This window comes from Protopterus annectens, chromosome 15.part0 (assembly GCF_019279795.1).
Source record: "Protopterus annectens isolate FY-2018-M chromosome 15.part0, PAN1.0, whole genome shotgun sequence".
NCBI classification, from domain to species: Eukaryota; Metazoa; Chordata; order Ceratodontiformes; family Protopteridae; genus Protopterus; species Protopterus annectens.
The window spans coordinates 389,207,346-389,229,069 of NC_056749.1; the positions used below are offsets into that span (position 1 = coordinate 389,207,346).

General features: G+C 42.9%; 1 protein-coding gene across 3 annotated transcripts in view; it reads left to right on the top strand.

Moving 5' to 3' along the window:
• The window catches only part of ZNF711 (zinc finger protein 711), a 1,503,904-nt gene that overhangs the window by 593,748 nt on the left and 888,432 nt on the right, over window positions 1–21,724 (top strand). For all 3 annotated transcript variants that reach the window (XM_044057135.1, XM_044057133.1, XM_044057134.1), the window contains one exon: window positions 12,993–13,097. In XM_044057135.1, coding sequence (XP_043913070.1) covers window positions 13,016–13,097 — 82 coding nt within the window. In that variant the 5' untranslated portion in view covers window positions 12,993–13,015. The remainder of the gene's footprint in view (window positions 1–12,992; window positions 13,098–21,724) is intronic.

Here is a 21,724-nt window from a genome sequence, read left to right on the forward strand (position 1 = left end):
GAGACCCTTTGGACTCCACCTTGCTGCTGGTTCCCTCGATGTTCACATGGGTTGAGGGACTTGGGGAGTCTGAGTCCAGATTATCTGTACAGGTGCCGGCTTGTAACTTCCATTCCATCTGTATCTTAGGGGAGGGTACTGTCTCTTGTGTTTCGGAGAAACCCAAAGCCGACCAAACGGTCTTTTCTCAGCTTGCCTTAGTCCAGGCTTCTGGGTCCCAGTTATACCAGGCATAGCCATAGGACTTTACCAGACTGGCTAAGGATCTCATGGATTTCATGAGATCCAGACAGCAGAGACCTGATGAGACCTCTGCTTACAGAGTCTTCTCCCAAAAAAAAAAAGAAAGACAATTCCCCTAGGAGCCTTCTGATTCTTTTGACTCTGATGAGGATGAGTTAGCATATGTTGACCAGATTTCTTCTGGGTCAAATGTTGGCTCAAAGGTTGATGAAAACTTTGCCTCAGCTTCACCACATTAGGGTTTTACTTTTGGAGACCCTTACCAAGATGAGGGCATGCTTCATCTTGAAGAGGAGTACTAAGGAATTTTCTAGACTCGATGAATAAAAACCTTTAACCATTCCTCCCATATTAGAGGTTGTGGATGATAATATTTCAGAATCTTCCCTGCAGCCTAGCTACCAACCACCTGCCTTCAGAAAGCTAAACCATTTAGTGTTCTGGATTCCGGTAAACACCTTTTCAAGAACCCAGTTGTAGGCTGTGAGTTGGGCCCCCATGTCCAGAGGGAGCCAAAGGCAGAGCCTCTGGAAGTACCTTGTATAATGAGAAAGATGGTAGAACTATAGATCGATTTGGCAAGAAAGGATACATTTCTGCTTCCCTGGCCATGTGAGCACTAAATGGTCTGTTTCATTTGGCCAAATTCACGGAAAATCTCTTGGGCCAAATGAAAGAAGATGAAAAACAGAGCTTTACAGAAGCTGCCAGGTAGGCAAACATTATTTGCACTGTGGGTTTGATGCTTTAGAGGTATCTAGAAGGACAGTTATTAGAAGAGACACCTGGTTAAGAGAAACAGTCACTTTCAGAGTATGTTGAGTCAGAAAACCTAGACACAACTTTAGACAAGGACTTTCCATTTTGAACCAAAGGCCCAAACTGTTTTAAAAAAATGGAGTATAAGGCTAAGTTTCTTCACACTGGATGTACCTGCAGAAAGTCCTTGAGGTTTTGTAGGTGTTACCTTCCAAGTTGTAGTGATGTTCATCGTGTTACCCTGCTGCAGTCATCACACTTGGGTTATCCTGTCGTCAGGCGGTCCCACAGTCGGCCGGATTTCCAAAGTCTTGGTCCGATGTCGGTTGCTGTCGCTTCATCCCTGACGTCAGCACTCCAGGGGTACATATTTTGCAACCGACGCCATTTTCTTCAGTCTTTCTTGCCGCACGGTGCCCGAAGCAGAAGCAGTTCGCAAGTGCCGGTCGGCCGACTCCTGAGATTTTTGAATTCGAGTTTCAGACCGAAGTCTTCTATAAAGCTAAATACCCCGTTGGGGAATCTTTTCTTGCCTCAGACCGATGTCAGAAAAAGTTAACAATTGTATTTCTTGTGGGAAGCAAATACCTCATAAGGATTTTCATTCTTACTGTATACCCTGCCTAGGCTCTGATCACGACGTCACTTCTTGTCGTTTTTGTGCTAGATTTAATAAGCGTGCTATTAAAAGATGATTTGATTTCGCACGACACTTTTTTGGCAGAAAATTTAATTATAACATGTCGTCGGAGCTACCGGCTACCGGCGTGCACAAAAAACGCAGGGATAAGGATTGTCAGCCCAGGCCTGAGCCTGATTCTGAGGCCTCAGTTGATCCGGTCTCCGGTTCTTCGGTTATCTGTGAGGCCCCGACGTAGCCTCCGACTACCGCAGTTGAGGAACCCGAGACCGCTACGGATATTTTGACGGAATGTACTAGGCCTACGCAGCCTTTTACTTCAGGCCCTATCGATGACTTACCTTCCAAGGATGCCGGTTCTTCTGAAACACCTTCGCTCTCTGAAGGCGTTTTCAGACCGACGACTCTTACAGTCAAACGTTTTCTAAATCGAAGACTCCTTCCAAATCGAAAAAAGCTTCACTTCAGTCTCCTGTTCAAGGCCCTATGCCTAAGAAACAGATGCTTAAGATGGCTGAAGATCTGATTACTCTTATCAGGGGTTCCCAGCCCCCTCCTGACAAAAGGCCTAGACAAGAGGAAGAATCTGCTTCCTCTGAACAACTGTCTATTTCTTCGGATTCCTCTGAAGGCCAAGACTATTCCTTCTCTCCTTATGAAGATTCTGATGCTGAGGACTCCATTCCCTCAGCTTCCCCTCCAGAAGATTACTCTTTTGGGGAAACTTTACACACCATGAGGGAGCATTTTCACTGGGAAGGCCAGGATTACTCTTGATTCCAAGAAAAGGCTCAGAGAGTTTCTCTTACTCCCCCAACACAGACCTCTAGCCATCCCTCCAGTTCTGGACATTGTGGATGATGTTTATTTATAATCCAGTTTCAACCCTGACTCTCTGCCTCCTGCCCCGGCCAAGCCTGACAGATATTACAGAGTACCTGATTCCCATAAATTCCTTTACAAAAGCCCAGTAGCTGACCCAGAGACTATCTCCCAGGGTCCCAAGGGGGCTAAGGCTTCCATGGCTAAAAATCCAGTTCCTTCTGAGAGGGATTCAAGAGCACTAGACAGATGGGGGAAAAAGGTTTACACCTCAGCCACTTTAGCTATGAGAGTTCTAAACTGTCAATTTCATATGCTTAATTATCAGCAATTTCTGATCTCTCAGTTAAAACAAAAGATAACAACCCTTCCTCAACAATTTGAATTGAAAGAAGTACAGGATTTGTTGCACACCACCGAGCAGGTGGGCAAACATACCTTACAATGTGGGTTTGATTCCTTGGAGGCCTCCTGCAGAGCAGCGGTCACTGGATCAGTTATACGTAGGCATGCCTGGTTAAAGGAGCAGAGACTGCCTGAACATGTTAAAGCAAAACTACTAGATGCTCCCTTGCAGCATGATGTTCTTTTTGGTGTTAAAGCAGAAGAAGTTTTAAAGAAAATGGAGGATAAGGCAAAATCAATGCAGACAGTCAAAGATTTCCTACAGGGACAACCCCCTCACTTCAGAAGAAACTGGCCAACCAAAAATTGGTCCTTTCCAGCCACTGACAGGCCTCATAGGGGTAAATACAGGCGCCCAAGGGGCAGAGGACAACCACAAGCTCAGTATAAACCTCGCCAGTGGACCACTCCAACCCAGAAGGGAGGAGAAGACAGGTCTCAAGCCACCAGAAGGCAAACTCAATGACTTGCACCTCAACTGGCCAAACAAAGCTCTTTTGTCAGCCCCCCTGGGGAGGAAACTAGCATTATTTGTAGACAACTGGCACATGGTCACAAAGGACAAATGGGTCCTGGACATAATTTTACGAGGATACAGATTCCACTTTCACACCTTGCCAGTAAAAAGAGGAATGCCAAACCTGCCACAAAATCAAAGGGCAGAGGCTCAAAAACAAATTACAGCTCTCATGGCCATGAGAGCCATTCAAAGGGTACCAACCCAAGAGCAAGGCCAAGGATTTTACTCAAGACTATTCCTAGTACCCAGGAAGGAAAATGCTTGGAGACCAATTCTGGACCTTTCAATTCTAAACACTTACAAGTTCCCAAATTCAAGATGCTAACTGTACAGCAGCTACTTCCCATGTTGGGCAAGGAAGCATGGCTGGTAACGTTGGACCTCAAGGAGGCATACCTGCATGTCCCTATCAGACAAAGTTGCAGAAGATACCTCTGTTTCATTGCAGGTTCAACCCATTATCAATTCTCTGCACTGCCCTTTGGCTTATCTACTGTGCCCAGAGTATTCACAAAATGCCTGGCACCAGTAATTGAATACTGCAGACAAAGAGGAATTCAAAGATATCCATACCTGGATGACTGCCTCATCCAAGCAGAAAGAAAAGACATTCTCATACAACATCTGGCTTTTGTGAAGCATCTACTAAATTACCTGGGGTACACAGTAAACGAACAGAAATCAAAACTAGTACCCTCACAAAAAATGACATTCCTGGGTGCCAGCTTGGACACAACGGCCCAGAAGGCTTATCTTACACCAGGCAAGCAATTACAACTGACTCAATACTTCAAGACAATGGCAACAAAGACCCAATTAACTGCAAGAAAAATTCTGCAGGCTTTGGGTTTCATGGCATCTTGTATTCTGATAATACCATTTGCAAAAATGCATATGAGGAAATTACAATGGTACCTAAAAAGCGTATGGTCTCAAAACGGCCACAGCTTGGACACAGTGATATCTCTCATTCCCTGCCTTCAACAGGAATTTCTCTTGTGGGCACAGGCATGTCACCTCAACAAGGGTCAGCCTTTCACCTTGCCCCCACCCAGGCAAACTATCACAACAGATGCTTCAGACTACGCCTGGGGGGCTCACATGGCAGTGAAATGCATTCAAGGCCTATGGACTGCAGAACAAAGAAAACTGCACATAAACCAAAAAGAGATGCTTGCTGTACAGAAAGCTCTGACAGCCTTCAAGGATCTACTACAGCCTGGACAACTGGCAATAAAGATGGACAACACCACAGTAATGTGGTACATAAACAAACAAACAAGGGGGCACACATTCCCACCCTCTTTGCAGGCAACTAATAATCTTATGGAACACAGCTCTGACCTACCAAGTTCATTTACAAGCTCACTTCCTGCCAGGACAGAAAAACACATTGGCAGACGACCTAAGCAGAAACATCAAAGATCCCCACGAGTCGAAGCTAGACCCACAAATATTTGCAATGATAACTCAAAGATGGGGCCTACCAAATATAGACCTGTTTGCCAGTCCTCAAAACTACCAGCTGACAAAATTTTGTACAAGGACATTCCACCAACAAGCATGGAAAGTGGATGCTCTCTCCTTCAGTTGGAAGAACCTGACAGCATATGCCTTTCCTCCATTACCTCTTCTCACAAAGGTTCTTTTGAAGGTCAAAAAGGAGAAACCTTGAATGATTTTCATAGCCCTAGACTGGCCACGCCAGCACTGGTACCCACTACTGAAGAATATGGCTCACAGCCCACCATGGATATTGCCTCAAATACCTCATTTGCTCACACAGCAAGACAAGCAGATTCTGCACAGCCAGATCAAAACCTTAAACCTGGCGGCATGGCAAATCAATTAAGTAGCCAGCCAGCTCTTCTTTCTCGAACAGTACTGGATGTTATTCTAAAAGCCAGGAGGCCAAGCACCAGGAAGGCTTACTCAGACAAATGGAAAAGGTTTTCTGCTTGGAATCAAGCTAAAGGCCTAGATACAACTCAGCCTCATATGCCTCACATTCTGCAGTATTTAGCTGAGATGTTGAATAAAGGACTTTTCTTCTCCTCAATTAAAATCCATGCTTCAGCTATTTCAGCTCACTACGACACAAATCCACCTTTATTTTCAAATCCACTCCTAAGGCAGTTCCTCAGAGGGGCAAAAAACATTAGACCACCTAGAAGAGCTCCTACACCTACATGGGACCTAAACTTTGTTTTGGAAAAGCTAACATTACCTCCCTCTGAACCAGCTTTTTCTGCAGACCTTCAGTTCCAATCTTGGAAGACTGCCTTGCTCCTGGCAATAACTTCTGCTAGGAGAGTTTCAGAATTACAGGCACTTATGGGGCAATAACTTCTGCTAGGAGAGTTTCAGAATTACAGGCACTTATGGCAGTGGAACCTTTCCTCATTTTTCATCAAGACAGTCTCTCTATGAACTAATCCTTCCTTCATGCCTAAGGTGGTTTCCAGCGTAGCTTTAAATCAAACCATCCATCTACCCACCTTCTTCCCCAATCCACAGAACAAAGGTGAGAGGCTCCTACATTCCTTGGACATTCACAGGCAGCTTCGATATTACTTGGATAAGACTAAGGCTTTCAGAAAAACTGACCAGCTCTTTGTTTCCTATGCTACAGCTTCCCAAGGGAAGGCCGTTTCCAAGTAAACCATTTCTAAATGGATAGGCCATTGCATACGATTCTGCTATACCCATCATGGGAAACCAGTTCCTCCTACCATTAGGTCCCACTCTACTAGGGCAACAGCTACCTCTACAGCCTTTCTCAGGGGGGTTCCTACCAAGGAAATTTTAGAAGCTGCTACTTGGAATTCTGTACACACCTTCACCAAACACTATCACTTGCCTCTTTATTCTAAGTCCAGGGCAGGCTTTGCCACTGCAGTCCTGCAGGGGCTCATTGCCTCCTCTAACCTTCTATAATGCCTCCACCCTATCTTAGCTTTGGGACTCAACCCAAGTGTGATGACTGCAGCAGGGTAACACGATGAACATAGTACAGTTTTGTACCTACCATAAATGTAGATGTTCAAGTGTTCACCCTGCTGCTGTCCAGGTTACCCTCCCTCCAACCCCTCTGATTTACTGGCTAAACCTCTACTATGCCTTACTGATGTATTTGCTTATAGCTGAAGGGTTTTTGTGACTGTTCACTCTTCTCACTTTTTGGTACTGATTTGGATCACCTTTTTGGGGGCACCTGACATCTGGGGCAAGAAAAACTGAAGAAAATGGCGTTGGTTGCATTATATGTACCCCTGGCGCACTGACGTCAGGGATGAAGTGACAGCAACCGACGTCGGACCAAGACTTTGGAAATGCGGCCGACTGCGGGACCGCCTGACGACAGGATAACCCAAGTGTGATGACTGCAGCAGGGTGAACACTCGAACATCTGCATTTATGGTAGGTACAAAACTGTACTTTTCCCTGCCTCGCAGATCAGACAGAGATGGAGGAGGACTTTGAGAGACGAACCACATAGACAGTAAAAGAAATGACATGCTTGCCAAGGACCAAGGTCTAGCAGACCCTGATTGTAGGGGTCCAGCAGGAAGCAGAAATGACTCAACTGGGTCCTTTCTTGTCCCCTGCCCCACCATAAAGCTAGGAAGAACAATTTCTCTAGTCTTTAAAAAGTGAGTGAACATTACTCGGGATCAGTGGGTCCTTGAAATCATAAGAGAAGGCAATAAGCTACAATTTGTTCATGTTCCAACTGCAAACCATATCACATCTATCTCAGAAGGGCACCTCACAGATGCTTAGGCCCAAATCAAAATTCTTCTTCAGTAGGGCTTCATAGATCCAGTCACCCCAGAAAAAAGGAAAACATTACTATTCAAGGCTCTTCTTTGGAAAGAAGGAACCTGGAGACCTATCTTGGCTTTATCAGGGCTAAACACATTTCTTGTAGTCAATAAAGCAAAGTTTCTTGTAGTCCCCAATTTCATAATGCTCACCTCCTTTCCCCTAAGGCCTACATGATCACCTTAGATCTCCACATTTCCATAATAAAGCAGCACAAGGAGTTACATACATTTCATTGCAGGTGGGAAACACTTCCATTTGTCTGTCTCCACTACCCTTGGGCTTATCTGCTGCTTTTAGGGTATTCGCAGAATGTCTGGCAGAATGACACATACCAGGACAAAGGGTGTGCAAGTCCATCCCTATTTAGATGACTGCTTTATCCAAGCCACATCTATAATGGAGCTACAAGCGTCCCTCAGTTTGACCATGGCCACTTCCATAAATCTGGGCTTCTCCCTAAACTTAAAGTCAAATCTAACTTCCTCTCATAGACTAGTATTCTTAGGGGCTCTGCTAGATTCAGAGAAACAAATGGTCTTTTTTGCCTAAAAAAAGGTCTTCTTTCTGTCCTCACGCATCTGACAGCTCCACCAGCAGAAATCCATGATGGCCAGAGAAAGATCCTCAGGGTTCTAGCATTTATGGCATTCTGATGATCTCCCTTGCCAAGCTGCACATGAAGAAAATACATCAGTACCTGAAGAATGTGATGTCAGCACATACACACCCCATCTTTCAAAGTAAAGCTTCTCCCATGCCTAAAAAGAGAGCTGTCATAATGGCTAGAGGCCCGCCTACTAGATAACTGTGTTCTCTTCCAGTGCCCCTTAGTCAACCAGATGATGACCACAGACCCTTCAGATATAGAGCGGGGTTTTCACTCAGTAGGTCATTAAGTACAAGCAGAGTGGGACACAGAAGCTACATCATTCTAAAGGAGTTGCCACTTTACAGAGGCATGATGGTATTCAAGCAGTTGAGGAAACCAGGGGCACTGGTAAGGTGAATTTTAAGGACAGACACCACAGTCATGTGATATCTTAAACAGAGAGGCTCCCACTCCTCCCCTAGTTGGTGCCTAGCCATGCAGCTGTGGGAAGCAACACAAACAATGGGTTTGCACCTGATAACACAATACCCACCAGGGGAGAACAAACACCTGACAGATCATCTGAATAAGCATGCTTAAGACCATGATAAATAGATGCTAATAAAAAAAAGTTGTTTTTCATCAACATCACAAGTTTGTGGGATCAGAAGTAGACCTTTTTGCCCAAAAAACAAAATGAGCAACCACAAAAGTATTGTGCAAGGACCAAAGTCAATCAGACCTGGACGAAGGGTACCTTCTTTGCATGGACAGGTCCATTTCTGTATGCATTCCCGCTCATCTTAGGTTACTAATTAAGATCAGGGAGGAAGGGCCAAGGGTGATCTTGATACCAATCTTTTAGCCCGTCCAGCATTGGCTTCCCCATTGCACAACATGAGCACAGGAGAGCTGTGCCTGCTTCCACAGAAGGTTGGAACTTTTGACCCAGAACAAGGGAAGTCTTGACCATCTTGTTGATGGCAACCTGAATGATGTGAGCCATCAACCCTCAAACTCATTTATTCAACAAGGATGTCTTACCTGTTTTAATAGACTCTAGAAAGCCCAGTGTTCGGAAATCTTACATTTCCGAATTTAAGAGATTTGTTATTTGGTGCCAAAGCAAGGGCCATCGATCTTAATTGGCAAATCCGCCCTTGGTTGTCACCTACCTAGTGGAACTTTTCTCCAAAGGAGTATCGTACTCCTTCATTAAAATCTAGGCATCTGCCATATCTCTTTGCCTGCCTGCCTGCCCACCCATGCATCCTTCTCGGTTTTTTAAACCTGTCATGAAGCTGTTCCTTAAAGGTGTCATCCACCTTATGCTACCCAGGGGAGCCGCTGTTCTCTCTTGTGATTTCAGTTTTGTTTTAGAGAAGCTTATCCCCCCCCCCCCTTTTAATCAGCAGATATCAAATTCTTTATCTGGAAAGCTGTATTTGTAGTTATCATTTCAGCCAGTAGAATCTCTGAACTGCAGGCTTTAATATGTAGAAGTAGTCTTTCCCTCCTTCCTTCCTGTCTATTTCAACTAGGAGTTGTGGTAGGCATCCCTTACCTCTTTTCCCCTTAACATGTCCCCTCCCATTTATTTTTTGTCTCCTTCAGGTCTCACTAACCATTCATTCTCTGCAGTGGATAGTGGGGCCATTTAGTACTCCTGGTCTAGGTCTCAGAGTGTGGGCTGCAGTCCTGAGGTGTAAGAAAGACCTAAAATGTGCTTGGCCAATGAATGTTGTACCCTGACATCCTGATGTTGGAGGGATATTGATGTCTCTGGTATATGGGCTGGCCACAGGCTTGCACAGCAGGAAATCCCAAGGAGTTTATACAGCAACAGTAAAAATAGTTGACCATCTACATTTATGGTAAGTGTATGCAACTGTATTTTATCCTCATGGACTAGGAATGATTAATTCACTGAGATTTGTCATTGTTCATTCAAGGCTGATTTTGTGTGTCTGTGTGTTCATTTTGGGAAACCCATGTCTGCTGTTCACCATCTGGCAATTCATGTGTCGGCAGCCATGGAATTTTATGTTTATGATGTAGGCTTGTGTGACGACCCACCACTGGACCAGTAAACAAGGAGCATCAATCCTCACCACTGGCAACAGTGGGGGACATACACTGGGAGGATGACAAGGTACACACACAGTGTTTCCAGATGCAGCTGTCTGCATCAAGTTCAAGTTCCCTTAAGAACACTCAGAGACCACAGTCAGTCCTGGGCTGGTTTCTCCCTCTTTCTCCAGATCCCCAATAAGACTTCCCACTGACTGATGAAGCCAAGACCTCCAGCACCCTCTCTGTCCAACCAGTACTTTGTGTCCCTGCCCAGGTAGCTGACACACTCACACACTCATGCGAAAGGCTAGCACAGGTTTACTAGCAATGCCCTTTTTGCCCAGACTATAAGGTAGTTATCACTGCCACCAGCCATCTCCTTATCAGCTACTTTAAGGCCATTAAAGGATGTCCAATCTTACTGTGTAATGTTACTGTTAATACAAATGGTAGTTTTACCAAGAGCAAGGCTATTAGGAGTGGCCTGCACAGTGTCACCAAATAAATATGCAAGTACTCTCAGAACTTAAATATCTCTACACAGATCAGCCACAATGAAAGGTTTAAATATATTTAATAATAAATAATAAAAGAGCAAGACAATACTGAATATATATTCACAGTGGCATCAGAGTTCAAAACCACAGGAAATATTTAAAAAATTGCAGGACAGTCTAGGAGAAAAACATCTAAACCATGCTTCACTGTATTCCTTTCTGAATCTAAAAGAATTACTATGATCTATAAACTTACTTTATTAGAGCAAGGCAGATGTGGTGAATGGATCTCCTAGTTGTTGTTGTCAGGTCCAAGACAATACAGAATGCTGTGTCTCTCTCGGAGAGTTGTCAAATTAATTTATCAAATATTACTGTTGGTCTAGCTTGCAGAATGACCTAATTTCTTGTCATCTGACTTCTAGTCCCCAGGCCCAAAGCAAAACAATTGGTGGCAGTTGATAGCATTTAGCATTTACCTGTAAAAATACATTGACGAGGGCTTTTCCCTGAAATCTTTGCCAGATACTGGCAGTCATAAAACAATAAAACACTTCCAAGACAATACAGAAAGTTCCCTAGTTTTAGACATTGTGTCTTCCTGAAACTGAAAGATATCATATTTTATTGCGTAGCCATAATATAACTTAATTTCAGCTATTTTTATGAAATTTACCAGACTGAGGCTAACCTCCTGTATTCCAGTTTCCACAATTTAAATATATATATTTAAACAGTACAATAGTGCATGTACATTTCTGTTCTTTTCCAATAGGGTACACTGTTATATTGCAGAGTGCTATTTGAAAATACAGTCAAGCAGTTTATATACACGACATACAATTCTAATACATTTGTAACATAACTATCTTGTATACATCATGTTGATATTCACAAATGACAGATAATTATTTACATAATTCCAGATAGGTGTGCTGGCAGTATCTCCTTTTGTGACAGCTTGTACGTTTAGTGTTCACAGGCTACCTTTGTCCATTAGGGACATGTGTCAAATCAGGAGTCAGTCTATGATTTCCCATCCATTGGTCCAAGTTACTTTTGAATAAGGTAAGCGATGAGCTTTGCTTCAAATGGGTGGGCAAGCCTGTTCCGTAGAAGGGGTAATGTTTCAGACACATAGCTATCCCTTCCACATGGCCGGTTTGCGTCGCAGATGAGGTTTATGTTCTTGGAACAGGTATTTCTGATGCTATTTGTCTTGCTTATGTGCAGCAAATCCATCAGTTTAGGATGCCTTGTAGGCTAGGCATAGAACACTGCGCAGTAGTCTGTAGGAGACCAAATACAGGGATAGGGATTTTGAGACTGTCCATATAGGACTTGTTTACTGTGTGTTCATCCTTTTTGTAAGGAATATCTATAATCTCTTGAGCTGTTGCAAGTGCCTGGTCAGGTATTTGCTAAAGGGTGCATTCTTCTTTGATTGGTCTTATGAGAGTCACTGAGTACAGCATAATAATGATCCCCTTAGACCTGAATCCCCTGCCATTACTCAGAAGTTATTTAACGTAGAATGATTTTCTCACCATAGTAGAGATGTAGTGGTCAAAGATGAGGTTACTGTCAGCATATGTTCCCAGCTCCATGATCACTGGGCCTACTTTTAAGGGTAGGGTTGCCACCTTTTTGTTGTGGCGAAAACCGGACTTACGTCACGCCCCCTCACACCTCATATAACCCCACCCAGTTTCTGCCCATTTAGTGATGTCAGCGTTATGTCATCTGATGGGAATGCCCTCTTCTTCCGTTCTTGATGCCTTTTTTCCATGGATTTACTTTGCTTTTTTTTAGTAAATCCACAGATTTAACAAACTTCTATAATCTGTTTCTTTATCTCAAACAGAGTACCGGAGTTTGTGTAGTTGTTTTCCGGACTAGCAGACAATCAGTTTGATTTCCGGGGGAAAAAAAAAAACGGATAGGTGGCAACACTGTCTAGGGGTATATTATCAGTGTGAGAATTTCCAGGGTTGGCCGTCTTTCCAGAGGGTACTGTTTTGTATTTTTTCACTCTGAGTTGTAGGCAATTTTGTAGAAAATTAAAATTACACTGTGCTGTTTGTGATTCCACTACTGCATCTTCCCATGCTGTTTGTGCTTTCACTACTACATCTTCTTGTATGTTAATTTTCAACGTAAGGTCTATAAAGGTATGGATGAGAACTTTTCTTTCTAGGAAATAAGAATCCTTTGCTGATGCATTTAACATGGAAATACAGTAACCTGTATATTAATTTAGGTAGTGTGGCATTGCGAGTTCAGTCTTCCATGATGTCATGTCAGGAGTTTTCAGCTCAAAAAAATTTCAGGGGATTATCTTTATCAGCAAAATAGAATGCAAAACTATACACTTTTTTTTCATGAAAAACTGTATAATTTGTTGTATATGATAAGGATTGCATACCCAACTTCATCGATTCTTTTATTGAGGTTAAACATGCTGCAGAAAGTGACCAATAAAATTTAAATTATTTAGAGGGTGTGTGAGCCAAGATTCCAATGTAGTCTTGTTGGTTTACGCCTGCATGGTGGTACCTTATTTTGAGGAATGCAAACTTAACTAACCTGTTTTTTTTTTTTTTTTTGTCCCTGCAGTCTGTAAATGAAAACGGTTAATAATGGATCCAGGTGGCGGAGGCCTAGGGTTCCGATTACAGAACTCGAAAATGCCTCACACTTTGGTTATGCAACAAGATTTTGGTATGTCTTGAAAAAGATAACAGAGATTCTTAGTATAGCAATGACAACAGTTTTCTAGTTTTTTTACAGTACTGACATTTTTTGTTGATTCAGATGTGTTCTAGGAAGTCATTATATTAAATGTAGAGGTGGCTTATTTGTAGATATTTTATAGGTCTGTGGTTTAATGGTAAATAATGGTGAATTAATTTTAGTTGATTATTTTCTGTGTACAATAATTTACTAAACAGTTCTGAATATTTGACATTTTGAGTACTTAAAAGAAAAAAAATGGATGCAAACTATTTTAAGACACCCAACAGGCATTTACATACATATATATGTGTGCACATGCATATCAGGATTAATCAGTAATAACCAGAGTGTATTTAGAAATGTTTCTAAACTAGTACAACAGTTTTTGCTTATTATATCAAGTGATCTATTTGTTAGCGTGAATATTTTCCTTTACAATTCTGTGTGCATTGAAGAAATGTTGATGATCTTTAAAGGTTTCTGCTAGACTGCCTTCATCATGCTGTGGTTACTTGTCTCTCTTAAATTAAAAGTAAAGTAATAACATTTACAGAAAATACGTTTATAAAGCCTTTATAATCAGTATGTTCAAATAGTCCATTGTCGACCATATATTTTAAGCTGTTTTAGATTTTTTTTCTCTCTCTCTGTTCCTGCTGCCTGACTATAATCAGTTGCTCCCAGCCAATTGCTCCATTCATTCTCCATCACTGGGGTGAGGGTCAGTCATTAAAGTAGTCATCAGTGATTGGTCATAGTTTTACTTGTTTAGCTTGGCATCCCACAGGCACCTGGCGTATTGCAGTGGAAGGAGGGCTGCAGTGGGCCGACAGTGAATGTCATCCCCTCATTTCCACAAGGGGTGTTCCCTTCAGTCAGCTCCATTCCTAGTTCTAAGGCAGAGGATGTGGGTTCCTCAGTCTTTATCAGAGAAATTACGTCTACTCTGTCTTCAATTGCAAACATCTCTCCCCACAGCTCCTGGGAAAGGCAAATGGACCACTCCTCTTCATTCCTGCCCCTCCCAACCTGTCTTCTCCAGTGCCAGGGCTGGTAATTGAACCCATTCACCTGGGTTACAGTCAGGATTCCACCCCTGTGCACCATGGATGTAGGCTGTAGCGGTGTTCTAAAATTTGAATAGTGTCAGTGTGATTCTTGATCTAAGATGACCTTAATTGAGGGGTCCTAGGGTGAATTTTGTTTCACCACCAATCAGAATTTGTCGACTTTTTTTACTAAAGTATGGATTCTGTGATGTCTGCATACCCTGACAACACAGGTTATTACTTAACATGCAAGGTTTTTGAGTGCATGTCCCCAGAACACTCCATGTCTTTTTTCCTACTTGCAAAGTTTGGATCTTGATACTTTTTAACTTCACTAGTGTGTCCTACATTTTTATTCTTTAGCATCATAAGGATCTTTATGGCCAAGAGAATATCAGCATGGATCTTGGCTGATGCTGCAGGGAAGTGCACGGCATTAGTAACTGCTCCATTTATCAGCGAACCAGTTCAGATACCTGATGTAAGAGGCAGGAAAAGTTGTTAACCCAATTTGCAATAATGGTAGCAATAGAAAGCTGTGTGGATCTAAGTGGGAGTGTTTCCTTGTAGTCCAGGGAATGCCCAAGAGCACTGCTACAAGATCCAGGTCCATATCTTATTGACGTCAGTCTGATTCAGATGTCTTCCCAAAACCCTTCCGATGATGAGCTTTCCCTCAAGTAGTGAGGGCTTGAGCCTGAACTGGCCCTTTGCTTTGTCTGAGGATCTTAGTGGTAGAAAAGGCTTGTCCTTGTCTCTCTCACCATGGAGATGCATCCCAAGTTCTTTAAACTGTTCCATCTCCTAATGGTTGGCTAGAGTTCTTAATCAGCCAGCCTGACCTGAGAAATTGGTTTCTTGAGATATCCATTTATAGATTTGGGTGTACTCAGCAAGGGCGGGGCTATTTTCATGCTTTCAGTTCCATATGAGTTAGTAAATCCCAATCAAGGATGACTGGGGCTTACATGTCAATCACTAGATGCCTTTCAACTATTTGATGACTGGTGAGATGTCCTTTTTTAGATCACTGTTGTAGTATTCCAAATTGTTTGGTTATCTCAACAGTTGACATTGATGTTTGGCTGGTGTACCAATGCTAAAGTCTTCATAGAGCCACACATCCGATGTATGACCTAAGCCTTCGGGTGTAAGGGTACAAAAGCGGACATGTGAGCGTAAATCCTCGGACTATATCTCTGCCAGTCCAAATGCAAGTCTCGCACCCATCAATCTGCTTGATGCATAGTCATTGGAACTGTTGGCCTTCACTGGTTCAGATAACTTCCCCATTAGTGAACCTTCCTTATTTTTTCTCAGTAGCATTGCTGTTCGTTGTTCTATGTCAGTTAGGAGTGGAAAGTTAGACTGTATTAGGCATATTCCCTATAATAATCTCCATTCCCAGTGCCTGACTACCCTCTGTTGCCCTCCCCACCCCTTGGTTCAATCCTTCCCCTATCCAAAAGGCTTACCTCATACCTAAAAAAAAAAAAACTGGCTACTCATCACAGAATGAGTGCAGAATAACTTGAAAAGAAGTTCCTCCATTCACTTGCATCCCGCCTCCTTACAGTGAGATACAGTTGCTCTATTCCACCATTCAAACATTGCTCGAGCAAGACGCAATAGAACCAGTACCACAATACGAGGAAGAGGTTCTATTCTAGACTGTTCCTCCTCCCAAGAAAATGAGCAGACTCTAGATTTGTACTGGATCTCTCCACCATCTGCCCTTTTTTCTATGTCCTGTCTTTTAAAATGTTGTCCATACAGACTTAATTAACATTCATTCATTCTGTCTTACACCCTGTCCCTACTTCAGGGTGTGGGTTCACAGTCAACCTAAGGAAACCCACAGTGAAACCCACCCCAAGACCTATTTTTTGAGGGGTGCAGACTAAGCACCAAACTCATGTAGGCTTTCCTACCACCAGGCATAGTGCTAAGCCTAACCAGTTACATCCTTTCTCTTCAGTCCTGTACTGCAAAGGAGATCCTCAGTGCACTGAGGTTCATGGCAACCACCATCCCCATAGTCCCCTTTGCCAAATTCCATATGAAGAAGATCCGGTGGTATCTGTAATCCACGTGGTCCCTGCATGCTTATTAACTGGAGACGCAGGATCCTCTCCTGCCTAGTCTAAAGAAGAAAATCCTGTGGTGAATATTGCAGGTAGCGCTAAACCTGGGTCTGCCCTTCAAACCACAGACACCGCAGCAAGAGCTGCACACAGACTCGTTAGATGATGCATAGAACGAATGAACAGACAACATGAGACTTCAAGAACAATAGTCAAGCAAGCTAAGATCAAAACACATCAGGCTGAAGGAGATGAGGGCACTAATACCCTGAAAATTTTCTACCACTCACCAGGTCCCTTAAAAATGTTCACAGACAACACAACAGTCGTGACACATAATCCAGCAGGGGACACAAGATACTATCCACTATGCAGGCTGGTTCTTTGGTCTAGGAGCAGGCCAAAAACACAAATTTGTCACTCCAAGCGGTTTACATTTTCTCAGTGAACATTGTCCTGGCAAACTTTTTAAACAGAATCAGGTAAGATCTCCGCAGGTAGTTGTTGAACTGGAATATCTTTCTAGATGTAGTCCACAAATGGATGAGAGAGGTGAACACAGATGAATCTATTTGCCTCCATTGACATCAAACAATTTCCACTTTTTTTGCACCAGGATCTGCAGTCCTCAAGCATGGAAAATGGACATAATGTCTTTTCCTTGGAATGTGAGGTTTTTATACACCTTCCCTCCATTTCCTCTTCTTCCCAAGATCTTAAAGATTCAAAAGAGAATATCCTATTGGGATCTTATTTGCGACTCCTTATTGGCTAAGGCAGCATTGGTTCCCCCTTCTCTTCTAGTTAGCCAAGAGCCATCACCAGAAGTTTCTTTTCACAGTGGACTTGCTCACACACAGGAGGACTAACTTAACTACTTCGTCCCAACCTGTCATCCTTCAGCCTGACATTGTGGTTGATAGGATTCTGATCCCTTTTAGACACCAATTTTCTGAGAACATTCTTAAGGTTTTCCAGGAAACAAGGAAACCTACTACCGGTAAATCTTGTATAGAAAAATGGAAAATATTTACTGTGTGGTGTAGTACATGTTAATACCCCAGTGGCCCTCTTTTATTTGTGTGAGCTGTTGAAGTCTGCCTTAGCATACTCATCTTTTAAGGAATACATTTCTGCCATATCTGCTTTCTGCCTCTTGACCCCCTTCTTCTGGCCAGACTAGAAATAAAACAGTCTTAAAAAGGTGTACTCCACCTGAAACCTCCTAGGAAAGCTAATATTACCTGCTTGAGACCTCAGGTTTGTGCTGGAAACAGTCACTCTCCCAACTTTCAAACCAGTAACCTCTGCTTCTCTCAAATTCTGTACTTGGAAAACCATTCCTTGATAGCTCTCACCTCTGTCAGATGAGTCTCTAAACTATAGACCCTTATGGAAATCCCTCACTGCCTTACTTTTCACAAGGGCAAGTTTTTGAGGGCAAGTCACTCTTTTATGCCTAAAGTTGTAAATGAGCCATCTCCTAACCAGGCTACAAGTCTGCCCACCTTCTTCCCTAATCCCTAAGAGATTGTATGTTCTGTTATGTTCATAGACAACTCAGATTCTTCCTTGATAAGATTAAATTATTCTGCAATTCATGTAAACTGTTTGTCTCTCTCCAGATTTCAAACCAGGAAACCCAGTTTCTAAGCAAACTGTTGTTAACTGGATTTCTAAATCCATTACCTTTTGTTTCAGTCATCATGGCAAATCCTTACCTTCTCCAACAAAGTCACATTCTACTAGAACAGTGGCCTCATCTGAAGCCTTTTAGAAGGGGATGGACTTTAGAACAATTCCAGAAGAAGCTACTTGGTCTTCCGTGGATACCTTTACCAAACATTAGAGTGCGTGTTTTTTCTAAACCCATTTTCCAAGTCAGTCCTTTCTTAGTTACTGGACAATTCTCTTGTTTCGTATTCAGCCACCCTTTACTTCTCGTAAGTGTTGGGAATCACCCTGCAGTTTGGAAAATGGCAACAATGAGCTGAGGAAGGGCATAGTACAGTTGTGTATGAACTTACTGTAACAGTAGATGTCCTACTGATCACTACTGCATTATTCTTTCCCACCCTACCTTCCTCCTTTCTTGGTGTCTTCCTTCCTTTTTCTCATGGACTAAAGGGGGCCACTGTCTTTTTGCCTCACCCTGCTTAGTTGACCAATTTGTTTAATTTCTCAGGCCTCCAGAGGCTTACTGGCTTGGAAATAGTACAGATATTTGTACTCATACATCCACTTATGTGCCCTTATATAAGTCCTGCATCGGATGTCTGTCTTTATGGAAGCTTCTGGCTTTGGTACCCCAGGTGGACATCAAGGTTATTTGTCGAGATAACCTAGAAGTTTGGAATACTGCAACAGTTATCAATATGACATCTACTATTATGACAAGTTCTTGCACAACTGTACTATATTGATATGTGAATGGAGGGATCAGCTTCTTCAGGTCTTGGAGTTAGATTTGAAGCTGATGCCAAGCAAAGAAAAGGTCACTGCCAATAAACATGATTTTGAGTTGCATCTAATCTAGTGCCATTTCCTAATGCCTGCTACCTGTCTTTGACAAGCTTATGCCTGCAGGAAGCTGAGGTCCTGTGTTTCATTTGCCTCTTGCATCCTTTGAGAATGAGGATCTCAAAGCTGCTGTGTCTGAGATAGGCAGGGGTAATGAGACACCCCCCCCCCATCCGCATACCTTCTGGATGACCTCTCCCTTGTGGGTACTGGAGGCTGATGATCAGTTTCAGCTAGCTTCTTGAAAATTTAAAGCTTTAGATCCAGAAGTTTAGTGCATTCCTTTCTTGTAAATTAATTACCGAAAAAGTCTGAAAGTGTACAGTGTGTTTCATTCTTGCATGTTGCTTTGTAAAGTGACTTAAAAGTATTTAACTATTTTATTTTTCTTGAAGATGGTAAAGATAATCTAACAGAATTTTGAAATTCAGGAATTATTTTAAACCTTGAAGTAACCTATTTATTTTCTATTTGCTCTTTACAAAGGCACAAGGTCCTGTAGCGACTGTAGATACTTATGTTACTGAACTTGAAGAATAGTGCTAAATACTGTGAATTTTGTGTTTTTTCATAACACAACATTATGAGGTAAACTAGTTTCTCTTTCAACAAATGAACCAAAGGGCAGGCTTTTAATCAAATCAGACCTGACTGTATGAAGAGCCACTTATGTGTTGAGCAGGTAAAATTACTAGCATAATGTTTAGATAATTAACTGGTAAAATTATGTAAAACTGTAGCTGACTCGCACTTAAAGGCAAAAATGATAATACTGTGTTACAGTGTTACATATGACAAAAAACTATGAGAGAATGGAGTAAGTTAAACTGTTGTGTATGTATTCAGGGCAAGTGAAATTGGTGGTACACAGTTAAAATTAACTAAAGAAAAAGATGTGTACAAGATAAAATGTGAATCAAATATAATGGCAGAACAGGGAAATACGTGGGGATTCATGTGCCACATTGGGTCTAAGGGTGCTTATCTTTGTCTTATCTGTCTTTGTTCCAGCTTCACCTGTTGAGGAATACACTGGATTAGCTGGAAGATCTCCCATAAACTGGGTACAGGGAGATCATCATGTAACCTTGTCCGCTCAGGTGTACCATTTGTCTGACTACAGGTTTGACAACCCTGTTGTATTGGCTAGCACCACAGGCTGAGCTCTGTCTCTGTGGCAGATCGTCTGGCTGAGCTCTGCCTCTGTGGCAGATTGGCTGGCTGCCTGCCTGAAGTTATTCTTCCTCAAGGAATAGCTGATCAGCAGGGTACTGGATGTCCACTTTTTAGGGGATATTCTTTTTAGCCAGCTTGCACAGGACCTGGTTAGTGTAGATGGCCCTTATCTCCCCTCTGCCTCTTCTAATCCCTTCCTGTCTTGAGAGTTGGCCAACCCAAAAAGAGGATTAAGCCCATGCAGCTCTTAAGTATCACAGCAGTGGTGATTAAATTACCTACGTTGCTGACTCTTACATGTAGCCCATATCACCCCTGACTTGTGTGGCTGCCTTTTGTCGGGGAGGAGATAAACTCCTAAAAACTAGTAATAGTAGATGTTCATTGTGTTAACCTGCTGCAGTCATCCCACTTATCCTGCCGTCAGGCGGTCCCACAGTCGGCCTGAATTCCAAAGTCTTGGTCCGACGTCGGTTGCTGTCACTTCTTCCCTGACGTCAGTGCGCCAGGGGTATATAAGAGGCATCCGACGCCATTTTTTTCAGTCTTTCTTGCCGCGCGGTGCCCGAAGCAGAAGCAGTTCGCAAGTGCCTGTCGGCCGACACCTGAGATTTTCGATTCGAATTTCAGTCCAAAGTCTTCAATAAAGCTAAGTACCCCATTGGGGAACCTTTTCTTGCCTCAGTCCGATGTCAGAAAAAGTTAACAATTGCATTTCTTGTGGGAAGCAAATACCTCATAAGGACTTCCATTCCTATTGTATTCCTTGCCTAGGCCCAGACCACAACGTCACAGATTGTCGGTTTTGTGCTAGGTTTAATAAATGTACTATCAAACGCCGTTTTCACTTCGCACGACACTACTTTGGTAGGAAATTTAATTATATCATGCTGTCGGAGCAGCCGACGACCGGCATGCATAAAAAACGCAAGGATAAGGACAGGCAGCCTAGGAACAGGCCAGACTCTGAGGCTTCTGCTGGGCCTGTCGCCAGTTCTCCGGTTTTCAGTGAGGTGCCTACGCAGCCCCTGACGACCGCAGAACTGGAACCCCAGACAGCTGCGGATTCTCAAGCAGAGTCTACTAGGCCGACGCAGCCATCTTCATTAGGCCCTTCCGACACCGGAGCAGAAGTAGACCCCGGTGCAGTGGAAACACCTTCGGTTGCAGAAGGTGTCTGCATACCGTCTACACTCACCATTAAATCTTATGCTAGCTTAAAACTCCTTTAAAACCAAAGAAGACTGTACATCAGTCTACAGTTCAAGGCCCCATGCCTAAGAAACAGATGCTTAAGATGGCTGAAGATTTGATTACGCTAATCAGGGGTTCCCATCCCCCTCCTGATAAAAGAGCAAGACAAGAGGAGGATTATGCTTCCTCTGACCAGGTTTCAATTTCCTCAGATTCTTCTGAGGAACAGGATTACACTTTTACACCTTATGAAGACTCTGATGCTGAAGACTCTATTCCCTCAGCATCTCCCCCTGAAGACTACTCCTTTGGGGAAACTTTACATACCATGAGGGAACATTTCCACTGGGAAGGCCAGGACTATTCTGATTCTAAGAAAAGGCTCCGAGAGTTCCTTTTCCTACCCCAGCACAGACCTCTTGCTATCCCTCCAGTTTTAGGTATTGTGGATGATGTTTACTTGGAGTCTAGTCTAAATCCAGACTCTCTACCTCCTGCTCCAGCCAAACCAGACAAATACTACAGAGTACCTGACTCGCGCATATTCCTTTATAAAAGCCCTGTGGCTGACCCAGAAACAATTTCCCAG